Source organism: Lepidochelys kempii, chromosome 15 (assembly GCF_965140285.1).
Source record: "Lepidochelys kempii isolate rLepKem1 chromosome 15, rLepKem1.hap1, whole genome shotgun sequence".
NCBI classification, from domain to species: Eukaryota; Metazoa; Chordata; order Testudines; family Cheloniidae; genus Lepidochelys; species Lepidochelys kempii.
Genome location: NC_136394.1, coordinates 30,877,053 through 30,897,212, shown reverse-complemented (window position 1 = coordinate 30,897,212; position 20,160 = coordinate 30,877,053). Strand labels below are relative to the sequence as shown.

Here is a 20,160-nt window from a genome sequence, read left to right as displayed (position 1 = left end):
CTGAGTTTCCTTCTGGATGTTTAACCAGTAATTGTATCCCAGCACATATGCTAGAGGCAGGCACAGGGTATCTCAACGGCAAACTTCCCCCTCCTCTAGAAGCTGAATCTTTTCTACTCCAGGTAAGGGAATGTGTTCCAGGGCTCACATTGAACACGGCCTACATAAGACAAACCTGGCTGTGAACAGAGCACATTCTATTCATCTCGGTGTCTTATCCATCATGGCTAATGGCCATTAACTCCTCACTGAAATGAACCCCAAACACAATGAGCTGAAGGGGGCTTAAGAGCAGGTTAAAGTTACTGCCTATGTAAAGACATGAATAACTATTTGATTATATTTCACTTTAGTGTACCAGGGTGCTAGAGGAAACAATACAAATCCCAGTGGTTTTGAGACAGAAGGAATGGTGCTAGTCATCTGACTCCTGGTGTCTGACACAGCCCTGTGTGTAGTAGCTGCTCCCGGTGCCCCTAGGAATCTGGAGATGTTCACACTCATCCATTCTCTACATTAGTCGGGAATCAATCACCCCTGGTCAGGGGCAGTCAGGGAGACAAAGATCCATTCCTGGAAAGGATGTTTACATTTTGAAACTGCTGTTGAAGACACTAACGACCTCAGCTCACAGTGGGGACTCAGGCTGGGACTTTCAAAGGGCCTGAAGAGAGTCAGATGCCCAAGACCCAATGAATTTCATTCGGTGCCGAAATCCCGGCCTGGGCACTCAGTTTGGGCCAAAGACCAATGGGTGTTTTGCCTCAGGACTGCAGGATCTGAAATGTAATGTATAATACTAGATCTTATCATATATCATCAAAATGATGACATCTAAATGAAGCATTTCAATCTTATTGACACAAAACTTTTCAACCTCAATGAAATGAAACATTTTGATAGCTTCCCTTTGAAAATGTAGGTGAAACTGAAACGTTCCCATGAAACATACCCATTTCATTGAATCAGCATGTTCTGATGGAAAACTTGCGATCAGCTCTACACACGTCTATTCATTCTATATTGTATGTCAACCAAATTAATGGACCCAGCTGCTGATTAATCTTAGGGTGTTTGATGTCATGGCAGACTACCAATGAGTGAACCTCAAATAATTTGGCACCTGTTTCTCCAGCCTTACCCAAACAGCCAGTGAGGACGACCTGCCAACCACTTTGGAGTATCTTTATAAATGCTACAGAAGGTATAATTTCCACTTTATGATCCCCAGTTGGTTCAGAAATACCCATAAAAGTGTTTTCAGCTTCATCGTCTTCTCTTAGGCTTAATACAAGATGGGAGGAAAAACCACAGGCAGAATTTCTTGCCTCCAAAAGGGAATCGCTTTCCCCTCCGCTAACTTTGCTTTAGCCCCAGGGAAAAGTTTTACAAGTTCCAGTCCCAGTTAAAGCACTTTGTTTCATTAAGGACGGATGTTATCCCCAGAGCAGTTTTCATTGTCAAAGTTTGTTACTGTTATTGCTGCAGTGACAGAGAGCGCACTGCGGATGTACCCTGCTTCCTAGCTCTGATTTACCTTGTCACAAGATGCCCCGCTTGAGCTATCTGCTTCTCTATTGCACACTGCCCAGGGCGTCTGCTCCTGATACTTACATTTTGGATTGCTGCAGGACTTCAATGGAGTTTTGGGCTGACAGGTTCAGCTTGGCTTTATTCATCCAGCCAGTGAGGTCGTAGCGAACAGGGTCTTTGCCCAGCTGGTGGAAGATCTCAAACTGCAGCATCTGCTCACACTTGCGAAGGAAGCCTTCCTCTGGAACGTCAATACACCAGCAAGCAGCGGTTATTCAAGGTCAATGGGGTGAAGTCAGCAAAGCTACACACAGGGGCCGATTGTCCAGCTAATCTGAATCTCTATGGGCTGTGTCCACTAGCACAAAGCTGAGGTAGCCCTGTGTAGGAAGAAACCCTGTAGCGTTAGGCTGGTGAAGGGTGGCACCGACATACCAGTGCTCCTTTCAGCTAACGTATATTGCACCTCCTTTATGTGCCGGAAGCTACAGCTGTCCAAGAGAAGCAGGGGCAGAGACTCTGTCTGCAGGTTGTGTGTTCCCGTATCCCTGACCTTGTCCTGCACCCCTCCCAAACCCTGTCCCAGCAGAGAAGGTAGCCAGATTAGTGAAGTGCAATGTCATACAGATGCACATTAAATTAAAATACTCAGACAGGTACCACACTGGCCTTTCCCATGGTGCAATTCTGCTAAGCAGCTGTGAAGCCTGGAAAAACTCAGCCACCTGTGCCATTCTCCATCCCTGCATGCTGCTGCCTTTCCTTAGGGCATAGCATGCCCAGGCATAGCCTCTGCTGACAACGTGGCCCCGACCAAGCCAGCAGACAGGGAGGTGGAGATGCTCACAGTCCCATGCTCGTTGCCTGGGCAGACTCCAGCTTCCTGTCTATTTATAAATGGTGCCAGTTGCACATATAATATAAGAGGTCTCTTCTCTGGGTCACTGGGGTTAGCAGCACTAAGGTTTCTTTAAGCCCTGCACACTGCAGAGACGACAGCATTTATGGGCCAGCTCCTCAGTTCATGTGAATCAGCCCAGCTCCTCTGACTTCAACGCCAGCCCACGCCAGCTGAGGCTCTGGCTCGATATGTTTAAGTTTGCTGCCTGGATTTTAAGTTATTTTGGAGCTGGGTCTGAAACACTATTGAGAGCAAGAGCTTCTTGTTCCCACCGCCAAAGGCGCTGTCAGAGGCGCATGCTGCAGCTAACCAAAGGAATCCAGCAGGCTGCTGGGCTGGAACTAAAACTATTTTCTCAGCGGTGTTGATATTCGACACAAACTCTTCTACCACCATTGACCTGGGCAGTTCCACAAGATGAGAATGTTGGGAATTTTTCAGTCTTGTTGTCTGGTTTAGCACTGCCAGACTGTTCTGCACTGTATGATTGTCATATCAACGGGGTGACTACAGATGTCCTGAACACACGGTAATCCTTTCTATACTTGATCTACCCAGAAATAATTTGGGTACTGGGTCTGGAAACTGACTTTTCTTTAGATGCACCATCACTCGGACACCAACCTTAATCATTTCATTTGACTCTAGTCTGCTCCAGCTCCCCTGGAAGTGAATGGCAAAGCATCCACTGATTAGAGTAAATGCACTCAGCTGGCACTGTACATCTACTCACACAAAATTTCATCACCAGTTCCACTGCTGAGGATTTATTCAACGATGCAAAGGTAAATACTGTTCATGCATCAAAATCTGGAACTTCCATTAAAGTCAAGCCCATCCCATCCCATCCCATCCCATGTCCACTCGAGAGCATCAGGAATGACACTGCAGCCTGACAAGCTGCCTGGTCACCAGGGATGGAGAGATTGTTGGTTCCCATGTATGGGCGAGATGTTAGGCCAGGCAGTATAATATTAAGAGGTTATATGTTGAGTCCAAAATGCTATCACAGTAGCTTCACAGGCTTCTAGGGCCACTTTGTCAGAGAATACGATGGGTGAGCCCACAAAAATGCATGTGCACCCACAAAACCCAACCCAAACATAAAGAGGTGCCGGCTTCTACTCACTAATGTGTGTGTTGCGAGCCCAGTGGGTCTATGTGCATTTCTGTGGCTCCCCCATTACACCCTCCTTTGTAAATATGGACCTTTGGTTAACAGTTGCTATTAATCGTATTCAAGAGATGCAAAGGCAGCTGGAAATTAGTCTGCCACAGATAGCTAAGGTTTGATCAAGTGCAGCGAGAGGCCCCTGAAGAGGTCATAGCACCAACTGGAGAAAGGCTAGAATGAATGCACAGTCAGAGACTCAGAGGCCTCCGCTCCTCCCTGTGCCCTTTCTCAGGGTACTTCCGAGGATGCATTCTGACACCAAACACCCAGGGATCTGGCAGAAAGCTGAGAGGACAGGGGAAGGGTGTACTTAGGGTGACCAGATGTCCCAATTTTATAGGGACAGTCCCAATATTTGGGGCTTTTTCTTACTTAGGCTCCTATTACCCCCCACCTGCTGTCCCGATTTTTCACACTTGCTGTCTGGTCAACCTAGGTGTACTGCAGGTAATGGCCACTGGACCAGAGTGCCTCCCCCGGCTCAACAACGGTCGTTCCCCCCCAGATAAAATCCCGAGAGTCACATTTGCTCGTGGTAACCAACAGAGTCACACCCAGGCTGAGCCCGGCCCTTTCCTGCCATGAAACGATCACCCCGGTCCCCAAGCAGAGTGCAGCCCATGGAGGCATCTGATTGGCCAGATGATTTCTGAACCTTTCCAAGCCCAAGGGAGGTGCCAACGGAGGGGCAGCGCCCAGCACCTCTGCAGATTCTACAAGCAGAGCCCCCTGTGCCTTACCCTCACTCGCCGTGCCCTTCTTGGCAAAGTACGAGCACAGGCGGTTGAGCACCTCGCTGTCGCTGGAGCCCGGAACCAGAACCTCCTCGTCCAGGATCCAGAGCAAGCCCTTGGGCTCTTCCGCCTGGCCCCCAGGCGGCACCTGCAGCTGGTAAAATGATACAACCCATCAGATCATCTCCCACATGGAGTGAGGAGAGCAGGGGAGGCAAGCGGAGATGCGAGCTCAGCTGGCCCTGTTAAATGAGGCATTACATTACCCTCTAGTGATGGCTCTTCGGTGAATTGGGATTGTGTATCTATATCCCCAAAAACTCAGCAGGCACTAATGAGCCCCGCTGCTCAGTCTGTTTGCTGTCTCAGGCCAACTGAATGGACCATTGAGACTGAGGTCCCTGGGAAGTTTGGTCACGGTGTCCATCCAGGTGAGGGCTGAGGAGTATGGACCAGGTAGTGTGTGTGGAGAAGCAGGCATTGCTGCCCCCCACGCTGTACGTGCTTTAGGGACAGCTACCCAGAATGAAGTACCTGGTTGTTACTTGGGCCCTTCTCTAGCACTAGCCCATAGCTTAAAAAAGCAGCCCCAGGGAACACGTCGTGAAATGTTAAGAACGGAACTGCAGCCTTTGCTCCAGCCTCCCGAGTCCCCATTCCGTTCCGGTCGCCCCAAAGTCAGCGCACCTCATGTTTGCACATTGCCTCAGGAAATCCTTTGTCCATCGAGAAAGGGAGACTAATCCTCATGAAATGCAAGATCCACAACCAGCAGCATTCCCAGCACTTACTCCCTTCCCCGCCAGCATGGAGATGAACAGAGAGCAATCAGCTGTCGCTACTGCTTCCCGGCCGTGTTACCTGCGAGGAGTTCTGATCCACGACAGACACCGTGGCCATCGGAGAGAGCTCTGGCAGATCAAAAGGCACCTTGACATTTTCCTGGAAAACATTAGTGAGAATTTTGCTTCATTGGGGAACTGACATTTGAAATCCAAGAGCAAATAAACTTGCAAGAAGAAAAACTGTGTCTGCTCCTTCTCCACCTTTGCTGAGTGACAGCCTGAAGTTGGCTGACCAAAGCTCCTGTATCAGAAGCCTTTGAACGGACTGCACTGTCAAACCCTCAGCTGACATGACTGGGTAATGCTGTCCTGATGAGGGTGCTTACAAGGCTTCTGCAGTGGCTCGGGTGAATGTCAGAGAAGTTGCATAAATAATGGCTGTAATAATAAAGGGGGGCATCTTGAAAACAATCAGTTATTTAATTTGCAGCTTGCCGGCTTTTTATTGTTTTTATTCAGTTTTCCTCTTGAGCTGAGAATTCTAAGCCAACAACCCCATGTTATCAGGTGCCTGTTTCTACGGCTGTTGACTTTCTCGGCCTCACTGCCCCACATAGGCAGGGGCCAGCCATTCATTAGTGACAGCGTCTTCCTTGTGCTACATCATCGGATTACGCCGCTCCCCAACGGGGATTTCAGCACTTCTGAAAAACATCATTTTACACACATGCTTTGACTTTGCGCAGCTAATGTAACCATTTCACGCTCAGGGCAGGTGGGAGTTAAGTGGCTCCTTGCCCCAGCAGCAGAGGACTCGGGGGGTGTTCAGCAGAATTCAGGTCTATTGTCTTTCCATGAGAACTGAGTGAGGCAGCTGACTGCGATTTCAGATACGGGACCTGCATCCACACACCGAGATGGAACCAGTTCCAATGTGGGCTCCCAGATTTAAATGGACACTAAAACCGCAGGCTGATATCAAGACAAATTGTGCCTGAACTCTGTGAGCGAGGCAAGTAACTTCAGAATCAAAATGCAGATTCGTTTTTGACTTGCTGCAATTGTTTATGGATTTTACATCAACTTGTTTCCTAGATAATTGAACATTTTATTTTATTTTCTCTACCTGGCACAAAGGGATACAAAGGGAAGTGCTCAGCTATGTCACTAGCAGGGCCTCCTCAAGCCACCTCCGATGTGACAAAGGGACTCAAAGGGAAGTCCAAGCCAGTGATGAACTCTAACGGGATTTCTGTTGGGACCACAAGGAGCTGATGGGGAAGGAGTACCACACGAACAAGGTGGGAGGGGGACACTGCTTAAGACTTCGATCTCTGTTCAGACTTGGGGACGCTTTAGCAGCACTTCTCTCATTAAAAGCCAGTGTTTAAAAAGCCGTGGACTCTCTAGCTGATATGCAGCAAGTGGAATAGTAGTTCAGATCCCAGTGAGGGTCAGAGCAGGGTCCTCACCTCCCTGTACCTCTCCAGCTCGGACATGAACGTTCTCTTGTAGAACAGAGCCTGCAGCTGCTCGTGCACATAGTTGTGACAAAGTTCTTCAAAAGTAGCTGCTCGCTCCTTCTTCTGGTGTCGAGGGTTGTGGAAACCAGGGGTGTCCACCACCATGATGGAAGCCATGGAGAGGTGACGGGATGAAAAAGACCTGAGAAAACACAGTAAAAATAGCATGGAAGCTTTAGACAAGAACATATCTGAGTCCCATTTGGTTTATTGAAATTATTTCCTTCCCCAAACGTAAATATTCTTTCCTCCTGTAACTGGTTTCAGAGTCGCAGCCGTGTTAGTCTGTATTCGCAAAAAGAAAAGGAGGACTTGTGGCACCTTATATTCTCTGTGTATATATAAAGTCTGCTGCAGTTTCCACGATACGCATCCGATGAAGTGAGCTGTAGCTCACGAAAGCTTATGCTCTAATAAATTGGTTAGTCTCTAAGGTGCCACAAGTCCTCCTTTCCTCCTGTAACTACCATTCCAGGAGGCACTTTTAATCATTACAGTCCTATGACCCTGAGCAATAACCACAACACATTTAATATCTCAACAATGCCTATTTGGTTGGCAAATGTTTGTGTCTTTCAAACAGAGTGCTAATAACCACATAAAGCTACTGACACTTTCCTGTCCTGTAGAATTTGATCTTTATCCAAGTCCTCCTTGTTTTATTTATTCCTGTGAGTGCTTCCAGCCTAGAACAGAAGACCTGGCATAGCTTGTTCCTGACCTGGACTAATAAACATTTCACTGATGATGGGATGAGATGCTTCTTCTTAGGCACCATACCTGAAATATGGCGTCCTCAGACCTAAGTCGTCTTAACTTTGGGTGGCAGAGCTGGTCCTAAAAGATGGTTAATTGATCCACACTGACTATGTTAATGACAGTTTTAAGTTCCAAAATATTGATTGTAGGAAAATAAAGAGTGTGATATTGCTCCTGTGGAAGAATGCTGGGAAAATGTAGAACCGCAAACGCAGAGCGTGGCAAGTATGTTCTGAGGGAGAGCCACACTGTAGGTCGCTGGGAGAGGAACCATCTTTCCAACAACTTCTTCCAAGTTTTGCTTCCATCCATGCCAAATACTTCAGTTAAAAATAACTGTGGGAACATGACCTGGAGAAAGCTCTGTGTTTTTTTCAAATATCTATTTCTGAAAAGGTTGAGTTACTCTGCTCTCCTCAGATGCATTGTTTTGTGTCATTTCCCATCTCCTCCTCCCCTGGCATGATACAACATGACTTGTGGAGCTGCATGTTCTGCACATGGGTGAGATGTAAGAGCATGTACTTCTGTCAGATGGCAAATGCCAACTGAAGAAATTGGCTGAAAATAATTGGAAGGAAAAATGCCAGGCATTAGCGTCCTGAAGTCTCCCTGAAAAATACAAGTTTGCAGGAAGAAACAGAAGTATTTTTAGAATTCAATTAAAGAATTTCCTATCAGCACCTTCCCCTAGCACCACTGACATGTCCTGTGATTCCAAAATTGTAGTACAAGTTGAAAGTGATTTAAATTCATGGTACCTCATCAACTCACTGAGAGTCAGCAAAATTTTCTTGACTGCATTGAAACGTATGTTTTCCACTGTGACATACTGTATCATTGTTGGAATGGCTTAAAAGGCTTTGATGGGCTGGTTTGAAAAACAAAAACAAGCGAAACAAAGCTGGTGTTAAAGGGAACGGAGGAATACAAGACACATTCTCTGAGCTAATGCTTCATTATTCAGGATTTTAGACAGCCAGTGGCATTTTGCTCTTCCATGAGATCTCAGAGAATCATCTTTGGACAGGCTGAAATAAATCAGAAGCAACAATCTGGAGTATTTCCAGTCACACGATTGAATCTAGATTCTGGATTTGACAACTTGAGCTGTAAATCAGAATGAAAAACAATGAGACATCAGTGGCCTGATTCTTTTCTCTATTGTCTTGACTAGAGTTGGCCTTGATTTACACCAGGATAGGAAAGACAGGAACCCGTTCCCAGGATTCCTTCTTTTATAGCAACTGCAGCATCATAAGGGGGGAGGGATAGCTCAGTGGTTTGAGCATTGGCCTGCTAAACCCAGGGTTGTGAGTTCAATTCTTGAGGGGGTCATTTAGGGATCTGGGGAAAAAATTGGGGATTGGTCCTGCTTTGAGCAGGGGGTTGGACTAGATGACCTCCTGACGTCCCTTCCAACTCTGATATTCTATGATTCTAAGCAAGTGGGAGATGTTGGGATAGTGCAGCTGGGTTTTCCAGGCCAGAAGGCAGCATTATAATTGTTAGAAGCCCCAGAGAAGAGGCTGATTAAATGTCCAGTAATCACCAGCCACTTTTGGAGTTTGGATACAAACTCTATCATTCCTGAGAGCTAGCTCGCAGGCAAGCTTTTTAGTAGAGAATGAATCCTACCAAGCAATCTGTATGGCTCAGTCTTTGATTCCTCAACCAGTTTATTACTCCATACATACTGGTAACCTTGATTTCAACCCTGCAAAGTCACAGCGATTATTAACAAGTAAACAAGCCAGTTCTCAATACCGCAGTGCTCCAATGACTGTGTGATCTACAGGGAAATAAGGCAAGTGGAACAGGCCCATCTGACTGTAGAGGATACTTCACCTCAGCAGAAAATGTGCTAATTGGTCATTCCATTCTCCAAGATGCACACTGGATAAGAAACAGAACTGAATGTACTTTTGTCATAGAAAAAAAAATCTGATTACCATCCTCTGGAGACCAAAATCCACATAAACGTGACCATCGAAGAGGCAATTTCACATCACCGGGATTAGGAAGGTTTGGAAGGCTTTGAACTAAAGGTGGGTGTGAGTATGGGTAAACTGGTAAAATCTTAATTTTAATTTCATGTCACTTGTAAAATAGTCAGTTCTGTAGGCCGTGGTTTGTGATCTTGACAACTTGCCCTTTCAGTTTTAATAAAACGAAATATTTTAAAATAGAAAGGACACAATGTAGCTGAATAAGGGCAAATGATCTACAAAGTGGGACTCCTAATGGGGCATCGGAAGGCAACACAAGAGCCTGAAGTCAAAGCTGGTCTCCTGTAGTACTGAGAAAGGGAGTTCTTTCCACCTAGGCTTATGAAGAAAGCTTTGGAAAAGCAAGAAAAATCATGAAACGTCTCAGGCTGACTCTGCGAAACTAGTAAGCACTAGTAAGTTGAAGAGAAGAGAGAGGTCGCACAGAAGTAACACAGCACCTAACAAAGCAGGGTCCTGGTCCGCGACTGGGGCTCCCAACAACTACCACAATGCAAAATACAAGTAATAAGCAGTGAGTGCTAGGCTGATCAGCACAACTGGGAGCCCGGGGAGCCGAAGAAAGAACTCAAAAGACCCAAAGAGTCCAAATAAGAATCAGAGAAACCTCTGAACATTTGGGGCACTTGCCTAACCTAGCGAAACATCCCTTCTACTCACTGTCAGCCCATGGCACTGCAGCTTCCTACCTGCTAAGGACCACACAAGCTCTGTGTCGGATTTTCAGGTGCTCCATATCCACAGTTGCGAGCAGATCTGCCAAAGCACTCGGTTCCTGGCACCTCTCAACGTGACACTTATGGCCAGACTTTCCAGCGCACTGAGCTCTTGGGAAAATCTGACTCCAATTCTGGGGGCTGAGTCCTTCTGGAAATTCTGGACTCAGGGTGGGATTTTTGAAAGTACTGACATGACCGAGGAGAAAGAGTTCCAATGACTTTTAGTAGGACTTATGCTCCTAGGAGGAGACGGCGGATCCCTTTGTATGGGGGAGCGCACCGCCGTTAGTTACCAAAGCTCACAATTGAGGGGTGATTTTAGATGCCCAACTGCTGTTGGATGATCACATCCCAGCAATAATCCAGACACTTTACCATTGGCATCTGGTCCAGAGGTTGGCACCTTTCCTGTTGGAGGAGAGCCTGGCCAAAGCGGTGGTCAGCACAAGCCCTTCAACTGAATCCTTCATGCTACAAAGGGCTGCCAGCACAACCTTCTCTGTCAGGGCCCCAGGACGCTGGAATTTGTCCCACCCTTGTCCCAGAGCCTTGGTGACCTACTGAGCATGCCGGAGGAGCCATCTGTTTGACAGCCATCTGAGGACCGTTGAGAGTCAGGCCCTGGACTGATGGGGGTGTGGAAAGGAGCTATTTATCGCTGGCTGGCTGAGCGGCACTGTATTCCAGTCTGAACGTTTGTCCTGTAAATGTGGCTGGGGTATGGAGTTGTAATGTTAGTTAAGTGCCATGATGCTCAGGTACCATCTTTTATCATTTAAATCCAAACAAATAGATACGAAAATGATGAAGTCGCGTGGCTATTTTTGAAAATCCGACCCTAGCTACAGAACATCCTGCATGGAAAGGAACCAAAAACGGCCGTGAGCAAGTAGCTGCTCCATTGTGCTCCAGGAGACTTTCCGCCTGCTTCTTCACTAGGTGGCCAAACACATCCGGGCTGGTGATGCGCAGAACCATCCATTGAGCATGCTGCAGTATCCTTTAAGAAGTTCATTCTTTGACTTTCTGATAACTTTCTTCTGTTACAGAGATATTCTTCAGATAACCTTTCTGCAGCAACCAGGGGCTACATGCCACATACATCTCTTCAGAGTGCATTAAGTGAAGATTTCTCTTTACTGATGTCAGGGATGGGGGACATAAGGGACAAACATAATGGACAATAATCATTTCTATGTATTTACAGCCTTCCACTCTCTACTAGCCCATGAGAGACTTCTTTGTTTGTTCTTTTAATTGCCTGGCTTCGGAACACTCAATACCTGTTGATTAGAGAGACAACAGCAGCAAACAGTTCTTCATAGAGACCTGCAGCCATCCCCTCCACACATTCCACCCCTGTCATCTTGGGCCCTAGAGGATACAAAGAGAAAAGACAATGAATGATTTATTTTCAATCCTTTTTGATCTTCCATAGGCAGAATTGATAATAACTACATCACCTGCTCCCTGTAGAGTATAATTTGCACCAATCCTAATTCCTATGTCCAAGGCACTATATAAATCCATTTACATGAGGAATAAATATTCGCATGAGTTGCCCTGAACTGCTCCAATGTCTCTGACCTGATTTATATTTTGTAATAAAGGCTTTATAATATAGGGACTGATCTCTCAAACTCTTACTCACACAAGTACATCCTACCGGAGTCAACAGACTACACTCCAGTCAGTAAGGACTACTCATATGAGTATGGGCTGGTTCTTAATCTGCATGAAATCAGAGAGCAACACACACACACAAACTCTAAATCTGCCTTCCCGAATTAGCTCCATTCATTCTTCTATTCATTCCAATTATGCACTGGTTCATTAATGCTATCAGACCATATATTTGTACTTGCTCTTCATTGAGCTTGCTCTGTAAATACAATTTACCCAAATTTTCTCTAGAAAGACACAGGCATTTGCAACAAATCTGCAGTGCTGTTTCATGCAGCAGCATGATGAAAAGAGGCTCTCTTTGCATACGGACTTTTTTTTTTTTTGATAGCTCTTAAAACATTTTACATTCTTCCTTTAACCCTGGAACCTGAGCTGGTTGCTAGGAAACAAATAGCCTCCTAGCACCTTTCTCAAATATGACAGTCCTTTCCATGGCAGATGTCAGAGTCTGAGAACCGTGAACACTGGCTGCAAACACACAAAGGGGAAAAACAACTTTCAAAAGGAAAATATCACCAAAGCAGGGAGAAAAATAAAACAGACACATTGAAATCAGAGAGATGCTGGCTGTGAATTACACTCAGTGCCCAGATGTCAGCAGGGAGCAAAACATTCTTGGCTTCTCAGCCAAATGATTTCCACTTGCTACTTAAAAATATTTGACATTTACAAATTCAAATAACAGTTTGTTAGGACTGATGCTCCCCTCCTCCTCTGCTGCTTTTCAGCCTCCTTGCAGGAAATAACTGGCAAGTGCACGTTCAATAGTTCTCCTGTTGGTCTCAGCACAATGCAAAATTGTTACAAAAACACACAAATTGCCCTGTGAGTTGCAAAAGAAATGACGAAGGTGTGGCAGCTTGCTGGGCTCGGGAAAGGCTTTAGCCTGTTTTGGAGCATCACTGCCTCTTCTGGGGGCTCGTTTGCCTGTTCTGTTCAGGCCGTGAGGTTTCTTCTTGTGACATACGAAGAAAAGCGCGAATGGCATGCCAATCTTGTGACATACGAAGAAAAGTGTGAATGACATGCCAATCAGGCAGATGGCAAGGACAGAGCCTAGTCCACGAGATTCTAACGACTTTGGAGATGTTCAACACATCCGATAATGCAGATGGCAGAACAAATATCATCTAGCTCACCCTAATTTACAGGAGAAGTAGCGTGTGCCCATGCTAGCTGGGCTCCAGCAGGGTCTCATTGGAACAGGGTCTCTCTGACAAATGTGTCTTCGCTTTGCAAATAGGTTCATTTTTAGACCATGTTACTTGACTTTCCTTGCAGTGGGATTGTCAGGATTAATTATCTTAAAATGCTCCGAAGAAGTGACATGTATGATCAGTATTATAAACTGGGGACAGTTACGTTCATTATCTTTAAAAAATTCTTTAATATAACTATGTTTAAAGGATCACAGCACTGGTGAGAGATGGCTGAAGTATCTCTCTCAAGAATGCTCCGCAAATACTCTATTCCTTGATCAAAGTCAAGAACAACACACAGGGCAGTATTTCCACATCACTTATACATAAAGGAAAGGGTGGAAAAGTCTGATACCAGCATTTCGTTCTTCATCTTTGCTCAGCCGACTCGTTCCAGATGTGACCTGTTCTATTATCTGTTTCAGATGGTGCTTGAAGACTGCTGTTGTGAGCTCCTCAAAATCACAGCCCAGTACATCTGCAGCATTGTTAGCCCACTCAAATTTCATGAACTGCTTCCTGCCAACTGACAAGAGAGGAGAAAAGAAAATGGAATCACACAAAACAAGCCAGAAGATCACGAACAGCTGTATCTGACTGCCTTCCATTCCCAACTCATGTCTGACCATAGATACAGAAAGCAAACCTACCATTTACCATGGAAAGGGTGGAATGGGGTGGAAGAACATCCTGGGTCATCCTCTGGGTGAGACCTATTTACTTTTTCCCCACCAAGGAAAGAAATGTTTGATTTCATCCTTCCCTGCATATATAAATTGTTCCTCACATGCAACTTTCAAACACCCCCCCTCCCCCCGCACACACACACACTGCCTTCACTGACCTGAGAATGAGATTGACACGGTCACATGCTAAGGGAAGGTGCTGGAAAGAATTCATCCAGATGGAAACCGTCAAAAAAAAAATCAAAACAAATCCCGACCCTCTGACCTGAATGTTTTATGAGCGTGGAATGAGAGTCTGCCTACCTCACATTCATGTTCTGAGATACATTATGGTGACAAATGCTCAGGTAAAGGCTATAAATAAATGTTCTTGTTTTCACCTTGAAACAGTGGTTGCCATTAATAATTTTACCTTTTCCCTAATTACCATTATCTTGTTATTCCCTGCACCCGGCGGAGAGAACACTATAGATACCACGGTAATATTAATTACTCACAAATTACAATGGTAAAGATTTTAGCGGTGACCAAGTAACAAAAGAAATGGGGCAGATGGTCATAGGCTATAACATTGGCACACTAAGCAAAGATTGGGAAAAATCTGCAAATGCAAGGTCGTGTTATCTGGAAATGATTTTTCGATAGAAAGTACTTTAAAATAAATGGCTGCTCAGGTGTAATATGGCAGAGCTAATTAGTTACAACATGATGGAACCCATTCATAAAGAATACAGAGTAGAATAAAACTGATTGCTATAATTAGGTTTAATTTCACCTCCGCGCAGTGCTTTATATTTTAGAACCTGTATTTATAGTTGGAGCCGCAGCAAACCCACTCCTATTTTAAATGCTGGAAAGAAGCACCGCCCCCAAGCTGCAGCACCCCTGCAGCCTCACCTCTAGCGGATAAACCACTCTTCGACCTGCTCCCCAGGGCTTACAGAGGGGCATGTGTGACAACTGCAAAGGGCAGCACCGTTCAGTCTGGGAAGAATCACGGACCATGTGTTTGTGTTTTAAAAGGGTTAAATAGCTCTCTGCACTGGGGGCAAATGTGGCGTGTGAAAAGGCTTGGGAGAGGGAGAGGAAAGGGAATTGGAGAGGAGCAAAGTGTCCCAGAGCCTCTCTCAGGAGCCTTCCTCAGCTCAGCACAGCAGATAGCAATGCTAAAGAAAAGCAGGCTGCTTGTTATTCATATTTACGTCTCAGCACTCAAGTTCCTTTTCCAGCTCAGTGGCAAGGGACTGGGCTCCGGGAACAAAATGGGAGCACCAAGCTCTGCCATGGAGACTAGGGAGGAATGTGGCACTGGAGGCAGTTAGAGAGGATACCTTAGCAAGCCAGTGGCAACCCAGGTTGCTTTCGGTCACTATGCCACACGTCGTAGCTGCTTGGAATGTCACAGAGGCAGCTGGGATTAGACTCAGGCCTCGCTTCTCCAGCCCTGTTACCTTTGAGCTACTGAAGAAGTTCCTTTGTAATAGCTGTCTAGAATCTACGACACCCAGCTGAGCAAGTCCAACTCTGTCCAGTAGACAGCAGTTGTGCATTTACCTTACACTGCAGTATGCGACGCCAAATTCCTCTCTGGGGAAAGTCCAAAGAGAAACCAATAGAATTATACCAGGGAGGAACTGGGCCAGGCTTTAAAAAAAATTATTAGATCAGTTTCTTCAGCAAAGATTGAGTGGGATCCAATGGGGGAGGCAAAGAGGACCAAGCTACCAGGGCATCATGATCCAATGCAAGGGTAGTGGCTGGCATCGCATAAAGTGGCCATCAGCCAGGCCCATTCTATAGCATCAGTAAAACAATCTCTGCCAAGGATCATGGACTCAAGCAAATCCAGTGAGCAGCTCAGTGAATTGCCAGGGTAGGTTGCACTGGTATAACTCAGAAGTCATTCCACTGATCCGATGAAGTGAGCTGTAGCTCACGAAAGCTCATGCTCAAATAAATTGGTTAGTCTCTAAGGTGCCACAAGTACTCCTTTTCTGATTTCAGTAGAGTTACTCTGGATTTACACCAGCATAACTAACTGGGAGAAGACTTTGACCCCATGTTGGTTATTAATTACAAGCTCATTTAAATGGTTTTAATTACTTAAAGCTTGTTCAAAGATTGTAATGAGCACTGAGACGTGTTAAAAAAAATGGTCACATCTTGCAAAAAATAAAACCCAAGTTCCAGCTTCTTGGATGGCACTGAAAGCAGAGTCCCGCTGAGGATGTGACAAGCATCTCTCGGAAGGCAAACCAAGATGACCGGTTGAACAGGGCCCAGGCTACACATCACTTCCAATGACACAATGCTAACGTTTCATGGGGAGAAGAGCCCTTAGCATTGATAATAAGCAAAACGTGTTTCCTGCTCTAATTGCAGCCTTGACAGGGAGGTCTGGGAGAACTGAGCAAAAGGTGCTTTGACTCAGTGGGGTTTGTCTATGCAATTCTACATGATAGTCAGAGTTCTAGTAAAACATCTGGATGTTTTCTTTCTTGTCAAATCAGATCTTTCATGAAAGCTGTTTAAATCCCTTCCCTATTGCAACCCAGCCAGTTCCAATTACAAGGATGGTTTAAAAACACACACACACACACACACACACACACACAGAGAGAAGGACTGTCATTGCAAAAATAACAGGGGTAGGTGTGGTTCTGAATTCTGTTTTCCAGATAGTTCATGAGAAATCTGAACAATGAAAGTAGGATATTGGCTGGAAACCGAAGACCTTCCCCTATTTAAACTGTGCCAGTGAGATGGAGACCAGCAAAACTGACAGAAATCCAAGTCAGACATTTTAAGCATCTTTTTCATCTATTTTGTATGGTTTTTAATGTCAAGGTTAATATTTCATTTTCCAGTCTCCAGCCTCCTTAAAAAAAAATGTTTCAGCAATACAGGTCTCCGCTCTGAACAGGTCTTGGAGATGCACACAGCCATCACAATATGAAATCTGACCCAGCCTTTGACTATCTTTGAAGTGCGGAGCACAGGTGCCCACAAACAGAAATAATACACAGCTGCCGGGTGAGCCTGGGTGCTGCTGAATGTCAATAGCCCAGGAGATGGTGAGTTTCCCACGAACACTAGCTCTGTGTGAGTTAACCTCAGACCTGGCAGATGCTAGAATGTCATTTGCAGTACTGCCTTCAGTTATTCCATATGCATATTCCATATGAATCCTGACATCCCCTCATTCAGCGGGAATGGGCCAGCACTAGGACTATGCATTACTTCTGTCCCCGCTCACCAATATTTTCAGGTCTTAAGTGGGACTTAATAGGCACACAGAGCTTGTGCTGGCCCCTCTGCACAGGAGCTAATTTCACCCAGAAAGCTTTCTGCTGGGTACATTGGAAGGGATCTAGAATACTAGTCCTGGGCCCAGACTGGAAAGACAGAGCGAAACCCTGTCACCTCCGATCTGGAGCTGAACTTGGAGGACATCACTGCTAAAAATAAAATAAAATAAAATAAAATATATAAACTACATCAAAACTAGAATTTGCTTTTTAAAGTTCACAGCTAGTTTAATAGCCACCAATTACTGCAGATCTTGTGCATTTATTAAGACTGCAACCAAAGTGTTCTCTATTTCTAACATTAGCAGTTTTACTGAGGTATCCCTCAGCTTTAGGCAATTCATTTAAAGCCAATCCTTTCTATCCTCATTCCAGTGCCCAGATGTTCACAGTGGCTCTAGGGGCTAGGATTGCACTCCCAATGCAGGTAATGCCAATGGGTCTGTGTGCCAGCCGAGAAGTTAGTTAGCCCTTAAAGTCCTCCTTATAACCAACCTCTCCAAGCAACCCCCCTCCCCTCTCAGTAATAATCCCACACCTCCATTTAGCTGCCAAGCATCTTGTCTTGGGTTTGCCCATCTTGTCTTTCTTTGATCAAGAGATGGTCCCTGCCCCAAAGAGCTTACAATATGAATATATGCAGAATATTGTTTATATTTAGAGCTCTATATCCATTAATTTTACCTCTGACAGCGATAACAATAAATAAATAAATAAACAAAAACAGTATAGCGTTTTTCCTTAATCATTTGAAAATTTCCATTGGCATTAATGGAAGTTTGGGTTGAGTAAGGATTGCAGGATTAGGTCCTTAGTTAATGGTGCATTGTAATTACACAACTTCTAGATGTAAGTGATTTCTCTGGCTGGTCATGCTCCTGATGTTTTTTTCAGACGGTTGACACTTTTATTAATTTAAAACCACTAACTTTTCAAATCTAGCAAAGACACCTTTTGCCTTCAGCACAGCTAGCTGCACGCTACAGCCTCAACCCTGCAAAGACATGGGCCTGTCCTTCTGGCACTGTGAATGGTCCCATTGATTTAAAGGAATCATAGAACAAAACCACAGAATCATAGAAACGTGGGTCTGAAGAGCCTCAAGGGGTCATCTAGTCCATCGCCCTGCTTAAGCATACCACATAGCCAGCAACTCAACAATATGCGTGCAGTTGGCTCAAACCTTCCAGAGAGATTCTGCCTTTGGGCAGAGACGAAGCAAGGAAAATGTCAAGCCAAAAGGAAATTATTTTCCAAAAGTTCAGAGTGAGTGAAGACGGGGGGGTTGAATTGTGATTGTAACGATCTAATAGTTGCTGGTGGCAAAGGCTAAAATAGCATTTTCTTGCGTACCTTAAGAGCTTCAGAAGACTGAGCTAACAGATGTGTTTATGGAAGCTGATGAGCTCACGATCAATCCCTTCAAATTTAGGATTGTCTTATTCAAGCTCAACAATGATTGCAGTCCCCACAGCCCTGGAGGGCAGAGTGCTGTTGTCTCCCACAGCAAATTAAGCTGACATATATTTTCAATGACAATTATTTATATGCAACAACAGTGATTCCATCTTAATGATTAAAATCAATAAGGAAGCAAAATACAGAATACCTCCTTTCATAACGGACGGAAAATATATGCGTCTGTGACAGCAAGCTGGCAGAAAAACAGCAAAGCTGCGCTGAAATGAACAGAAAAGGAAAGAGACAGACAAAGTCCCACAGGGACTTATCGTTGCCGTAAAGGATAGATTAGACTAGGTTTTTCCATAATCTGTGGCCAGAAAGTGAATGCAAAAGGGAAGTGAAGGGATGACTCAGACCAGGTAGAAGTGCTGGGTCCAAGATACAGTGTGAACAATTAGCAAAGCACAGTCAAGAGGATCTCTCCATTCTTCTCTGTGCACATTTCTTTCTCCCTTATTTTTGATTCTGATAAAGAGCTTCAGACATCAAGGCGTGCACTCTGAGTGTGTTGCGGGACCCCACGATGAGGGCAGTGGCTGGCCTCTGTTCAAGCTGTAGAATTTTAACTCTGCCCAGGGGATCCAGCACACAGAGGCCTGGGTTCCCTTCACAGCCGACCTAGGAAGGGACACTCGCTAGGATCTGTGACAAGGACTTTCAGTGAGACTTAGGCTACATCAGTTAGGAGTCGCAATACTGAACGGCGCAATATCTAAATACCTTTAACTATCAGGTCTACGTGACTTCCTCAATTGAAGCCAGGCCTTCTAACTCCACATGCAGGGCCTTAACCGCAAGGCATCCTTCGTCTCCTATGTCAATTCCTCTTTCAAACATCCTTTCTGGCACAAACACCCTTGTGTAACAACACTGCAATGTACAAGACTTGCTTCCCAGGATGCCTGAGTTAATCAGACGTGAATGTCCAAGGAAGCTTGAGGGGGCTGTTCACACCTATTCCCTCACAAGCCAAGCACTAGATAAATCTCTCTTTCAAACTGAAACCTGCAAACTCTGTGCAGTTCTGCTTAGTGTCCTCTTCTGGAAACGAAGGGAGAAACGGACAGATAAGCACAATGATGTACCATATGCAGTGTTGTTGTAGCCGTGCTGGTCCCAGGACAGATAAGTACAATGTTTATCTCGACATAACAAGATGGCTAGCTCACGTGAGATACTTTGGAAGTATTTGGACTTCTTTCTAGGCCTGCTTTCTGCTACTTCATCTGGTAAGATCTTGTAGCTACCCTAAGAGGGAGAACACTAAACCTTATTAAAATGAGACAAAAGCTGTTGTTCTATAATGTACACATTGTTTGAGGTTAGGGAAATGTTACTAACTTATTAATCTACACCACCCACTCTCTACTTCATGCCTCAGATTCTCTCTCTGGAGGCTGTTCTAGGAACATATCTGAATAAATGGTAAATAAGTTCTGAGATACTCTTCATACTGCTCTTACTTTTCACACTAAAAGATGTTCCTTAAATGGCACATCAACTTTACTTGATTGACATATCCTGAATAAGCAAATTAACATTCACGCAAAAATCCTCATAGAAATCCTGCTTTGCTTGGTACTTTTTCCATGTGTTGTGCCTATTGACTTTTGAAGCAATTTTCTTTTCTATTTTCAGCCTGTTCTGTGTGTAGGGCTAAGCAGGCTTTTTCATAAATTA

The 20,160-nt window shown here is 45.0% G+C and overlaps 1 protein-coding gene across 2 annotated transcripts in view; it reads right to left on the bottom strand.

The window, feature by feature from the left end:
* The window catches only part of MYO18B (myosin XVIIIB), a 196,038-nt gene that overhangs the window by 117,826 nt on the left and 58,052 nt on the right, over window positions 1-20,160 (bottom strand). For both annotated transcript variants that reach the window (XM_073312543.2, XM_073312541.2), the window contains 6 exons: window positions 13,378-13,548; window positions 11,421-11,511; window positions 6,600-6,792; window positions 5,204-5,284; window positions 4,349-4,496; window positions 1,615-1,774 (listed from right to left, as the gene is read on the bottom strand). In XM_073312543.2, coding sequence (XP_073168644.2) covers window positions 1,615-1,774; window positions 4,349-4,496; window positions 5,204-5,284; window positions 6,600-6,792; window positions 11,421-11,511; window positions 13,378-13,548 — 844 coding nt within the window. The remainder of the gene's footprint in view (window positions 1-1,614; window positions 1,775-4,348; window positions 4,497-5,203; window positions 5,285-6,599; window positions 6,793-11,420; window positions 11,512-13,377; window positions 13,549-20,160) is intronic.